The sequence below is a fragment of the Gracilinanus agilis genome, chromosome 3 (genome assembly GCF_016433145.1).
Source record: "Gracilinanus agilis isolate LMUSP501 chromosome 3, AgileGrace, whole genome shotgun sequence".
Classification (NCBI taxonomy): Eukaryota; Metazoa; Chordata; class Mammalia; order Didelphimorphia; family Didelphidae; genus Gracilinanus; species Gracilinanus agilis.
This window is the reverse complement of record NC_058132.1, coordinates 525,440,088-525,453,284: the sequence shown is the minus strand read 5'-3', so window position 1 is coordinate 525,453,284 and position 13,197 is coordinate 525,440,088. Positions and strand designations below refer to the sequence as shown.

At 34.7% G+C, this 13,197-nt stretch overlaps 1 protein-coding gene across 1 annotated transcript in view; it reads left to right on the top strand.

The window, feature by feature from the left end:
- The window catches only part of UBAC2 (UBA domain containing 2), a 284,290-nt gene that overhangs the window by 210,606 nt on the left and 60,487 nt on the right, over positions 1–13,197 (top strand). The window contains exon 7 of the mRNA XM_044670551.1: positions 6,655–6,900. Within this exon, the coding sequence (XP_044526486.1) occupies positions 6,655–6,900 (246 nt within the window). The remainder of the gene's footprint in view (positions 1–6,654; positions 6,901–13,197) is intronic.

Sequence of the window (13,197 nt, the reverse complement as noted above, 5' to 3'; positions counted from 1 at the left end):
CATTTCTGAGCATTAATAATTATTTTTAGAATACCTATACTCTGATATAATCATAGGAAAAATTACTAATGATTCAATGTTTCTGTCTGATGCAGGAATATGAACAGATTTTGAAACAAATGTGCCTATAGTCAGATGTGGCAAAGTACAGGTTGATCACTTCAGTTTTTTCTCCAGTTATTTATTATTATATACAGCTAAACATAGATTTAGTTGTTTCATAAAGGTTGTACATAATTTTAATTTAGCATTTGTCATCAGTTTATTTTGTTTATCATGATACTGTAAACCTCCTTGCAATAAGGGCAAGAAGTAGGAATGGGAATGATAAGGGCAGCAGTACCCAGAAACTCTAATCATGCAGGAACCATTGTGAGATGCCTTAGGTTAGAAGAAAGCTTTTTTTTCCCTTCAGAACTTTTAATTTGGGGGCAGCTGGGTGGCTCAGTGGATTGAGAGCCAGGCCCAGAGATGGGAGGTCCTAGGTTCAAATCTGACCTCAAACACTTCCCATCTGTGTGACTCTGGGCAAGTCATTTAACCCCCATTGCCTAGCCCTTACCACTCTTTTGCTTTACAACCAATACATAGTTATGATTCTAAGACGGGTTTACCTAAAAAACAACAACAAACTTTTAATTGTGTTATTATCGACAAGAAACCTTTTTAAAGTTCAAATTTTTTTTTAGACTTTTTAAAAGTTCAACTCCTAAAGACCCTATCTAATGGCCTTATTCTAAGTAGTTAGGCCAACATTGACCATCTTCCTTATTTTCTTTCTCTTGCCTCTCTTCCCTAGAGCTTTGGGGTGGAGTCTGTAGCACATCCGACTAATAAAATTCTTGAGTAAAACTGATTGCCTCATACTAGAAGCCAGAAAACTCAGAAGACAGAAAATTATCAGACCACTGACACAGGATGCTACACTAAGGCAAATGAGTAATTTTAAAAATTGAAGGGATGAACTATCAATTTAAGGTTCTAACATTGGGCTTTCTGTTCAAGAATAGTATAATACCCTAAGGGCTTTTCTCAATTTCTCATTTATGTGACTTAGAAATTCATGACTCTGGCAAATATTTTTAATTAATTTTTAAGTGTAGACTAAAATAATACTGTAAAATCTTTCAGATGTTATTCAAATCAGAACCTAGGATAGGAGAATTACTTTACCATTTCCCTAATAAAATTTTGGTAACAAGCATGAAGGTACCATTGTACATTTTCTGGTTGTTACCCTGTAATTTGCCTCTTTTCACACATCATGCAACTTTGAAACAAAATAATCTTTTCTTCTTTTCCTCGTCTTCTTTTTCCTCCTTTCCTTCTTCCTTCCCTATCTTCCTTTTTTATTTAACTGAACTTTATAGTAAAAAGCCAGAAATATCCAAAACCAATAAAGTATTTTTAGGGTAGGATGTTGAATAGAGCACACAGAGAAAAAGAAAGCATATTTACCTTATATCTCTTCTGCCTCCCTTTTTAGTAATAATGTTGAATTTTCAGGTGACTTTTCATAATGACATTCAGACTTTAGTGTCATACTGAGTAATTTTTGTCTTTTGTGGTCCGTGAAAAATGGGGCCTTTAAGAATAAGAATACTTATTCTGTGACCCAAATTTCTTTATTGTGACTTGATCTGTATTTTCCACTCCTAGTCATCACAATATGTCTTTTGTTTTGAGTTTTTGTTTGGAGACATTTTAGTTATCCTGTTTAATTGTAAGCACAGATATACTGAGCATAATTGTGCTTTAAAACAACTAAAATTGTGTTACTAAACTGTAGAAGTATTTTTTTGTCAGAGCAGGAAGTGAAAAAAATATAGCTAAGTTAAAATCTTATATGAATAATGGCATGGGCATAGTAAGAAAAATACTTTGATCTGGAAAAACTATAACCTGAGCACTTTGAATATCTAAAAACCATCAACTACTGATTTAGTCCAACCCCTTCTAAATGAAGCATCACCCCAAATTTCAGTATTCACGGTACACAGTCATCTATCTGCTATTTCAAGATAAGTGGTTATGGGAGACTTAGTAACCCCTTTCAGTTTTCGAGAACTTTAGTTCTTTTCTTTATTTTAATTTTTAAAATTTTTTTCCATAGTTAGATGATTCTTGTTGTCTCCCTCATCTCTTTCCTCCCCCCTCCTGAAGTTGACAAGCAATTTCACTGGGTTATACTTATATTATCACTCAAATCCTATTTCCATATTAATCATTTTTGTAATATAATAATATTTTAAAACCAAAATCCCAAATCCTATACCCATATAAATAAGTGATAATTCATATGTTTTCTGCTGGATTTCTACTCTCACAGTTCTTTCTCTAAATATGGATAGTATTCTTTCTTATAAATCTCTCAGAATTGTCTTGGATCATTGCATTGCTGCTAGTAGAGAAGTCTATTACATTTGATAGTCTCACAGTGTTTCAGTTACCGTGTAGAATGTTCTCCTATTTCTGCTTATTTCATTCCCCATCTGTTCATGGAGATCTTTCCAACTCTTTCTGAGATTGTCTTGTTCATCATTCCTTACAGCACAATAGTATTCCATCACAATCACATTCCACAGTTTGTCCAGCCATTCCCCAATCAAAGAACATCCCCTTATTTTCCAAAATTTTTTTGCCACTGTAGCTAATAAACACTTTTGTACAAACAGAACAAATAGTCCCATTTTTTTACTTTCTCTGGGACACAAACCCAATAGTGGTATTACTGAATCAAAGGACATGCTTAAGAACCTTAGTTCTTAAGATGCTCTTCTTTATATTGAGCCATTGTGTTTCTCCTTTTAACAACTAGCCTTTAGTTCCTATTTTTTTCCTTTGGGACTAAATCTAATCTTTCTTCTACATGTCAGTCTTTAAAATAAAATTAGCAATGATGTACCTCTTAAGTTTAATCTTTTCCCACTTCTTTCAACTAATTTATGGCTTTAATTTTAATTTCCCCTGCTCTCCTGTCTGCCCTTTTATACCTCATTCCAGCTGATTAATGTAATTAACATTAAAAAATGTAAAGCTTTGTCAAAGTGGACAAAGGAAAGCCATAATATGAAATGGGGGTCTGTTTGTAACTAGTGTCATAAACACTAGCAATATGTCTTTCTACATACTAGATAGCATGTAATTGCAAGATCCCTGGAAATTCCAAGAGCCATTTTTTAATATTTAGGTGGTCAAAGCCTATGAACAAATAATTTTCAGAATAAAAAGTACAAATTATCAATAACTATATAAAAGGATTGTTCCAGGTGAATAAGAGAGATTCCAATTAAAACAACTTTGAGGTTTTGCTTCACATCTTCCAAATTTGTCAATCAGCAGATATTTACAAAGGACCTGCTCTGTGTCAGGCACTGTACTAGGTGCAAAAAATACAAAATAGTGAGTGAAAACATCTTTACTCAGAATGAGCTTATATTTTAAACAGTGAGACAAGAAGAACGTTTACAAATATATACAGGATAAATACAAAATAGTTAAATACAAGGTAGTTGGAAAGGGAGTTATAGGTGAGCTGGCTATTGAAGGGTTTAGGAAAAGCTTCTTGTGGAAGGTAGTGCCAAACTGACAATGATAGCAAATGATGCAATTTTGGAAAGAGTACTACAATACATTAATTCATAGTTAGTAGAGTTGTGACTTGATAGATAGATTCTGGGTGAGGAGAGGGAATTTATGGTCTTGCAAGAAAAGCCACTAGTGGGGCAGCAAGGTGGATTGAGAGCCATGCTTGGAGATGGGAGGTCCTGGTTTCAAATGTGACCTCAGACACTTCTTAGCCTTCTGACCCTGGGCAAGTCAGCCCCAACTGCCTAGACCTTAACACTCTTCTACATTGGAAGAAATACTTGTATTGATTCTAAGATAGAAGGTAAAGTTTTTAAAAAAAAAGAAGAAAAACCACTAGCTTATTCATACACTTTGACCCAGATCCACTGCTAGTTATGTACCACCAGAGAGGCAGAAATAAAGGTTCCATATTCACTAAAATACTTTTTATGGTAGCAAAAAAAAGTGAGGGATATCAGTTAGGAAATGGCTAGACCAGTGATGGGCAAACTATGGCCTGTGGCCCAGATGGGGCCCCCTGAAATGTTCTATCTGGTTGTGCAACATTATTCCTAATCCGAGGAATGCAATGAGTAGGATACAATACAATGAAACTTCACAAGAGTTGCCTTAGAAACAGACTTACAGATGAGCATTTTCTTTCCTTTGGCCCCCTCTTTAAAAAGTTTGCCCATCACTGGGCTAGACAAATTGTAGTATCTATGAATACCATGGAATATTACTATTGCCTAAGAAACAACAAATAAGAGAAAGTCAAAGAAAGTGGGAGGACTTTTCTGCAGAGTGAGTAAGCATAACCAGGAAAACAACATATTCAGTGACTACAATAATATAAATAAAAATAAAACCAAATTATATAATTTATAACAAATAGTCTTGGCTCTAGGGAAGAGATGAGGAAAGGAATGAATGAAAATAATTTATCAAACATGTATGATATGCCAAGCCCTTTGGTAAGTAAGTGCTATAAAAATACAAAAGTAAAACAGTCCCTGTCCTGAAGACACCTTCATTCTAAAGGGAGAAAGACAGTATAAAGAGGGGAGTGACCCTTATGTTGTGGGGTAGGTGGGAGGAATATGATCTTGGACAACTGGATAAATGGTAAGAAGATGACCAGTGTAGACAGCTGAATAGGATATGAATCATAATGGGAACTGCCACATGAGTTTGCACTCACTCATTTACTCATAAAGAGCCAGGGCCCAATGTGTGAACTCTAAAACCAATTAGATCAAGTTCCCCAGGACATGATCTTTGGAGATCCAGAGGATACAACATCAGGGCAGGTGGGATTATTCTATCTGTAGTATCTACTTAAAAAGTAATTGGGCCAGGAATTGATGCAGAGTGAAAGGAGCAGAGCCAGAAGAACATTGTACACAGAGACTGATACACAGTGGTAAAATTGAATGTAATGGACTTCTGTACTAGCAGCAATGCAATGACCCAGGACAATTCTGAGGGACTTATGGAAAAGAACGCTACCCACATTCAGAGGAAGAACTATAGGAGTGGAAACAGAAGAAAAACAACTGCTTGAACACATGGGTTGATGCGGGCATGGTTGGGGATGTAGACTCGAAACGACCACACCAATGCAACTATCAATAATATGTAAATAAGTTTTGATTGATCACACATGTTAAAACCAGTGGAAATGTGTGTTGGATATTGGGGGGGGGTGAAGGGGAAAGTAAAAACAAGAATCATGGAACCATGGAAAAAATTTTAAAAATAAAAAGTAAATTAAAAAAAAGTAATTGGGGGAGATCAGGTGAGATAATATCTATTAACCATTTCATTTACTTTAAAGTTCTGCATAAGTATCAGCTAAATTCTTATTATTTAAAACTTTGGGGGAGGTGTCAACTGATTTGTTATTATCACTTTGCAGTGGTATGGAAATTAAATAGAGAAAATTCAAAGTGCATCATAATGATGTTTAGTTTTTTTTTTTTTTAATCTTACACCTGGGCAAAGATAAAATATCTTTAGTTTTAATGAAACTGTGTAGCTTTTCTGTCACTGTACAATCTCCAATATATAGCAGTGGTTTTTATAACAGTGATATTTGTTGTGTGCCCCACTCAGATTGCTAGGAACCAAAATTATTCTCTAACAATATTGTTTGTGGTTGGCCTCCTATCAAGGAGATTAAGGACTAATAATAAAATGTGAACATGCTTGGGACAGTAAGATTTTTTTTATTTTGATAGGGTTTTTTTTAATAAAGAATTTTTAAAATATTTTTTCCACCAAGTACTTAAAATGAAGAGTGGGAATTCCCTTTTTCTATCACCAACCTTCTCTTATAAGGATCAACTTTACTGAATTAATTTTCTGTTCATTGGCTTATACTCCTTAGCATATACTAAGAGACAGCACAGCCAAATGAAGAGAGTATTGGACCAAAAGTCTAGAAAGCTTGCTATGTACCTCAGTTTCCTCATTTGTAAAAAAAGGAATAATAATAGCATCTACCTCAGGCTTATAGTGAAAATCAAGTGAGATAATGAATGAAATCATCTTTGCAAACTTTAAAATACTATGTAAATGTAATCTGCTATTATTGCTAATAATAAATATTCACCCATTTGGTAGAGTTTGTTAAAAATTCATTAATACCTTTGCCAAACATTAATTAAGTGTCTATTATGTAATATAATAACCAGGGGAGAGAGGATTAGGGGAATAATCACTTTTTTCAAAGGCATTTATAAGTTAGCTAACGTAGTAGTAGCAGTTTATATATAATGGTTTATATTTTTAAATGTCTTCTTGTTAACCCCTTTAAATCTTAGGAAAAGAAATACCCATAATATTCATAATGATGTTTGAATTTTTTTTAAATCTTACAACTGGATAAAGATAAAATATCTTTAGTTTTAAAGAAACTGTGTCACTGTTCAATCTCCAGTTCAATCTTCTGCAATGGTTGTAAAAATGTTATTTTCAGTGTGGTGTATATTTGATAGTTAGGCAAATTAGAAGATTCTGTATTTGTGTGTTATTGTAAATTTTATTGCATTTTAAAAATTTTGTTGGGATTTTTTTTTTTAGATTGCTGGTATGTGTTATACCAATAGCGTGTTAAAAGTTCATCAGGTTCTTTGCATACCTCGCTGGATGGCAAAGTTGTTTTCTTGGACACTTGAACCCATCTTCTCTTCTTCGGAACCAACCAATGAAATCAGAATTGGAATGGGAGCAACAGTAGACATTCAGAGACAGCAAAGAATGGAATTGCTTGACCGTCAGCTTATGTTATCCCAGTTTGTACATGTGAGGCGGCAACGACGGCATCAGGTACTAAATTTTTTGAATAATTTTTTTAACCCAATAGTTCTCAAGTAGGTAATTATTAGGTTAGTCATCTTCTTTTCATTTTTATATGATTTGACATTGTACTGTAGGCACCTTTTATTAATGAGATCATAGATTTTCATGCTGGAATGGCTCATTAGTCTCCATATAATTTATAACAAAGGCTTCATATTTTTAGGTAGAATATGTGTTTTCCCTAGTGCTAATCAGCTTTTTCTGAAAGAGAAACAAATACTTGGGAAAACCATACATCATTCTATTTGTTTCAGACAAGCATAGGTTCTTGGAGAAACACCAACCTAGTTAGCAAGAAGTAATATTTATCTGGCTTTGTATCAGGTAAAAGCCACAGTGTCTTCCTGTTAACATGCTTATAATGCCTCATTGACAGACAAATGTAACCACTGTTAATTTTCCTTGATTAAGAAGGAGACGACCCACAAAGGGGAGAAAGTTCATAAGGATTTGTCCAAATATCAACTTTTTCTTAATCTCATTGTTATCCTTTCTTTGGAAAATGTTTATGAACTGTTTATTTGCATATGACAGTGTGCTGACAAAAATTAGATGCCATAATTTACCAGTCATCAGGCAGAACTTAAAATACAGTAAAATCTCATTAAACCAATATTGATTCAGTAAACACCACTTCTGGATCCTTTTTTGATATTAAAAAATGCTAGAGAATTCTAACTTCAAAAGTGCTTTGCCCAGGGTCAGCAAGGTGGCTCAAGGGATAAAGGCCTGGAAACAGGAGGTCCTAGGTTAAAATCTAGCCTCAGACACTTCCTAGCTGTGTGACCCTGGGCAAGTTATTTAACCTCAGTTGCCTAGCCTTTACTGCTCTTGTGCCTTGGAACCAATACCAATTATCTGGTATAATTATTAATGGTTTAAGGAAGAAATGCCCTTCCCACTCATCACCTTTTTTGATCCATTACAGCCCTAAAATAATGAGATTTTATTGTATTTACTTTTGGTGAGCCTTGTTCATTCTTCTATCAGCCTGTTTTTTCTTTAGTTAGGTAGGTGAGTCATGACATGAAAAAACTTTTGTCCTATATTATTCACATGCTATGATTGTTGGGTATGGCGTGGGGAAGGACTCCTGTCATTGTTTTTTCATTGTATCGTAGTATCAATATAAATACATCATTTTTAAGTTATGACTCTAAAAGTTTGACTCTAAAACATTAAGTCTTGTTATATCTTGAGGCATATAAAAATCAGCATAATTACTTTATATATAATCACCCTGGGATAGTTTTATTATGTCTGTAGAAATTTGGCAGTGTGCCAATTGCTAGCACTTTAGCCACTGCAGAGGGGAAACTATGAGGAATCTGGAAAAAGTATCACCTGAAATCATTTATATTTGATTCATTTGATGCTGCTAAGTGTTTCCATGGTATATATTTTGATACTTCAAAACTTTATATTTATGTGCTGTAGATTCCATCCTAGCCTGTAAAAGCCTTGGTTGTTTCTTCCTTACACCAGTTCTGCTTTGGGGACCTTCCCAACGATCTGGGAGCCTTCCTCCGGATCTCTTAACATGACAAAAGTACAAGGGGAGCTCTGATCATAGTCTTTGTGCCACTTCCCAAGCATAGTTCTTCACCGGAGGTTTTCTGGACCTCTCTAGGTTTTCTATCCACCTGCCTGTCATAGTCTGAACAACAGAGATTCTTCATGTACTTTGTATTTCATGTGTGGGTAGTCAAGCTCTACTCTTTTGAATAATTTTATTCATTTAGGACATCCTAAATGAGCTTCATAAGCAGAGTGCTACTTGTGCTATCTATGCCAGATAGTCTCCATGACAAACGCCTTTAGCAAGCATATTTCCCTGTTTTTTGTCTCATTTGACATTAATAATCAGGAAAGGGAGTAGTGAGCACAAGGGATGGGGTCATTTTTGTATAATTTATGCCTTTTGTTACTTCACAATTTTGGATGATATTTCCTTATAATATAGAGAAGGACCTCTGGGAATTGAATAGCTGTCAACTTGTGTTATTGAATAGCCAGTGGTATTAACAATTAAATTCAAATGAATAAACTTGCCAAATGAATATTTACAAAATCATAGAACTTCAGAGTTGGAAGATATCTCCAAAGCCACCTGGCTCAGTTCCAACCCCAAAAAAAGAATTACCAGTGTAAAACACTATTGTTTTGCAAATTTTATTTGAAATTTCCAGTGTGGAAAATCTTTAAAAAATGCTTTCCTTACATCAACTCTCAGTTGGCTTTTCTGAAACTTCTACCCTTCTCTCCTTATCCTCCCCATGGAGACATCAAGTATTTGAAGAGAGCAATCTTGTTTGCTTACTTTCTTCTTCTCTGGGATAAATATGACCAGTTTCTTTAGCTGATCTTCATATGGTATAGATTCATGACTATTCACTATTCTGATTGCCTTTCCTTACCTATATCTCCCATTGCATTGTTTCTCAACTGGACTAATTATTTGGCCTTTTGCTTGCCTCTGCCAACCTCCACCCCTCACCTCCCCCAGTCTCTTCCTTTTCTTTTGAATTCTCCACATAGCTCCCAAAATTAAATTCTTTGGGCATAGCTCTCAACATGTTACTGCCCTGCTAGAATCTCCAGAAAAGAAACCCTTTCGTTAAGCATTTAAAGCCCTTTTCAATCTGGCTTCAAGCTTCCCTTTCCAGAATATTACATATTATTCATCTGCACACATACTGTAGTCCAACCAAACTGTCCTGCCTGTTCCTCTAATGTGGGCTGCCATATCACACTGCTAATTCATTCAGAGTCCTCTATAGCCTTTTTCATATGAACTGCCTTCCTTCCCTGCCTTACCCCTAAGGAGCCAATTTCCTTAGCCCTGATGGCAGATTTTACATTTATCCAGATTAAATCTTCTTATTTTTTTCCTGCTGTATGCAGATACTATACTAGATGCTAAGGATACAATGATAATCCAAAAGAATTCTTGCCATTATGGAACTTACATTCCACTGGATTGATAAGAATGCCCATTCTAAAACAGGGGCTATATGGAACCATAGAAAATAATTTAAACAAAAACTTTATTAGGAGAAATGATGAGAGATTAGAAGTGAAAGGGGTAGAAGAAAGAGATGAAAGGAGATATTTTGCTTTTCATGCTCTATCTCTGGAGAAGCTGGGTTGTATCTCCTTTGCTCCTGGCTAGCTACTCTTTTCTGACTGGTCTGACTTATTCTTCTTCAATCAAAAGGTGGAAAAGTTCCTGAGGCCCAGAGACATAAACAGACATAAACTATCTGAAACAATGTAACATGGGATTTAATTACAAACTATTAATATTTGGGGGATATATCTGAACCGAATCAATTTTTTTCAAAAAATTCAGATCTGATTCAGGTTTTAAACCATAAAAATAATGTTTTGACAATGTCTTCCTCCAATTTAAAGAAGCAAGTCAAATCATCAGTAAAATTTGTAATTTGCTATGGGGAAAATAAACAATTTTCATTCCAAGTTTTTTCTTCAAATATTTTCAAAGAGATAAGATTTCACTCATGTTTTATGTATTCTTGCCATTAACAAAGATAGAAACCCCTACATGTATTAGGAGGCAATTCAATTTAATTGAATGATCTGGTTTTAATAGTAACCATAAATTATAGAAATACTAACAATTTTCAGAGAATTAGTATAAAATGAAAAATTTTCATATTCAGCAAAATATGGATAACCAGGATGATAAAAATACACAATGGCCCTTAGTGTCCGTCAAATGGTAAGCCCTTCTGGTAAAGCTGGAAAGCAGTTTGGTAGAAATTGGGCATTGACTAACATCTCACTCCATATGCCAAGATAAACTCCAAGTCAGCTCATGATTTTGACTTCATAGCAACTTCAAGTAGGAGCAAGGAAGAGATTACCTTTTGGATATAAGAATAAAGGAACAATTCATGGCCAAGCAAGGATAGAGCATCATAGGAAATAAAAGATAATTTTGGCTATATAAAATTAAATTGTTTTTGTACAAACTAAATCTATACAGTTAAAATGAGAAGGGAAACAAGCAATTGAGGAAAAACTATTTGCAGTAAGTTTCTTTGATGAAGGCCTCCCATTAAGGAACTGATTCAAATTTGAGAACAACCCAACTGATAAATTATCAAAAGATATAAACAATTTTCAAAGAAAGAACTCTAAGCAATTATTGAAAAACATACGGGGAAAGCACCAAATCATTAATATTAGAAAAATTAAAATTAAAGAAATTCAAGGTTCTACCTTACACCTATCAGATAGTAAAGGTGATAAAATGGAAAATGGCAATTTTTGTTGGGCCAGTAGAAAAAAAAAGCATACTAATACACTGTTGATAAATCTGTGTTTTATGGTTTTCATTCTGAAAAGCAGTTTGGAAATACGCACTCTAAATCACTAACGTGGGCGTGCCTTTTGACCCACTTATTTTGACCCACTACTTGGCCTAAATATCCCAAAATATCAAAGAAAGAGGGAAAGACTCATATGTGAAAAAAATTGCTTTTTTTTTCCTTTTCTTTTCTTTCAGTAGTGATAATATAATTAAAAACTCAAGCAGTGCCCATCTAATGGGAAATGACTAAACAAATTATGATTTTGTTTATTACTAACACATAAACACTTCAAGGTTTATAAAACATTTTACAAATATTATTTTATCTTCACAGCAACTGGGACGTAGCTGCTGTTGTTGAATCATTTTTCACTTGTGTCCATCTCTTTGTGATCCCATTTGAGTTTTCTTGGTAAAGATACTGGAGTGGTTTGCCATTTGCTCACTTTACAGATGAAGAAACTGAGGCAAATAGAATTAAGTGATTTGTCCAAGATCACACACCTAGTATTGAAATCCAGATTTGAACTCAGGACTTTCTGATTCCAGATCAAGCACTCTATCCACTGTACCACCTAGCTTCCCCATGTGTTAGGGGCTTAATAAATGTTTGTTTTAAAGAGGCTGAGCTCTCAATCCCTCTATGGTGATTATTTCCTTCTAAGGAAGGAAAAGGGGGTTTAATGAAATACGCATTGGATTAATAGGGAAGTCTTAATTAAAGTCATAGATTTAGAGCTGAAAGTGGCATATAAGTTATTTAGTTCAACTTCCCTTTACAAATAAAGACTCTGAGGGACAGGGAGAATAAGTAACTTGGAATAAATCACAAAAGACTCACAAAAATGTGTCTTCCTGGCTTCAGGCCTAGCGCTTTATCCACTGTACCATATGCTGCCTCGTTCTATTATCTCTATTTTACAGATGAGGAAATTGAGGCAGATAGACTTGTCCAGGGTCACACAACTAGTGTTTGAAGGTAAATTTGAACGTAAGACCACTCTTCTCCATGCTTCCTATCTGCCTATGAATATAATGGTATATTATTGGGCCATAAAAAATTACAAGACTAGCAGTTTCAAAGATACCTGGGAAGATCTTTATGAACTGATTCAAAATGAAGTGAGCCAGAATCAGGAGAACCGTATTAACAACATTAGTAAGAAAAACATCTTTGGGGGCAACTAGGTGACTTAGTGAATAGACTACCAGGCCTGGAGACAGAAGCACCTGGATTTAAATTTCACCTCAGACACTTCCTCACTGTGTGATCCCAAGCAAGTCATTAACCCCAGTTGCCTAGCCCTTACCACTCTTCTGCCTTGGAACTGATACTTGTTTCAATTCTAAGATAGAAGGTAAGGAGAAGGGACCAAGGAGAGGCAGAGATAGAAGACTGATCAATGCAATAACTAACTATAGTTCTAGAGAACTGATTATGAAGCATGCTACCTGTATCTTGACAAAGAGGTAACAGACTTGAGATGTAGAAAGAGTCCTAGAGACATATTTTCCAGCCTAGCCAGTGTTAAAATTTGTTTTGCTTGACTGTGTGTTTGTGTTAGAAATGCTTTATTTTTCTTTTTCTTTCCTAGTGGAAGTGGTGGTTGAGAGAATAAGAAGATGTAGGGAGAGTACAAAAAAGAAAAAGAAAAGATACTGAGATGCATTATTGAGACATTTTTTTTTAATGTAGAGAAAAAAATAGATGGAAGAGACAGTAAGAAGCACAGACAAACAGGACAGCTTTAAAAGCTAAGTTAAATTTACTTAAAAAAAGAAAAGAAAACTGTACATAATAGAGATCTGCTGTTTCATGTACAATACTCTTTTTTATCTGCTGTGTGTAGGGAAATGATTATTTTTAATTGGTACATGTTAAGTTCGGAATAAAAAAATTTTAACAAAATACTATACACCATGTCCAG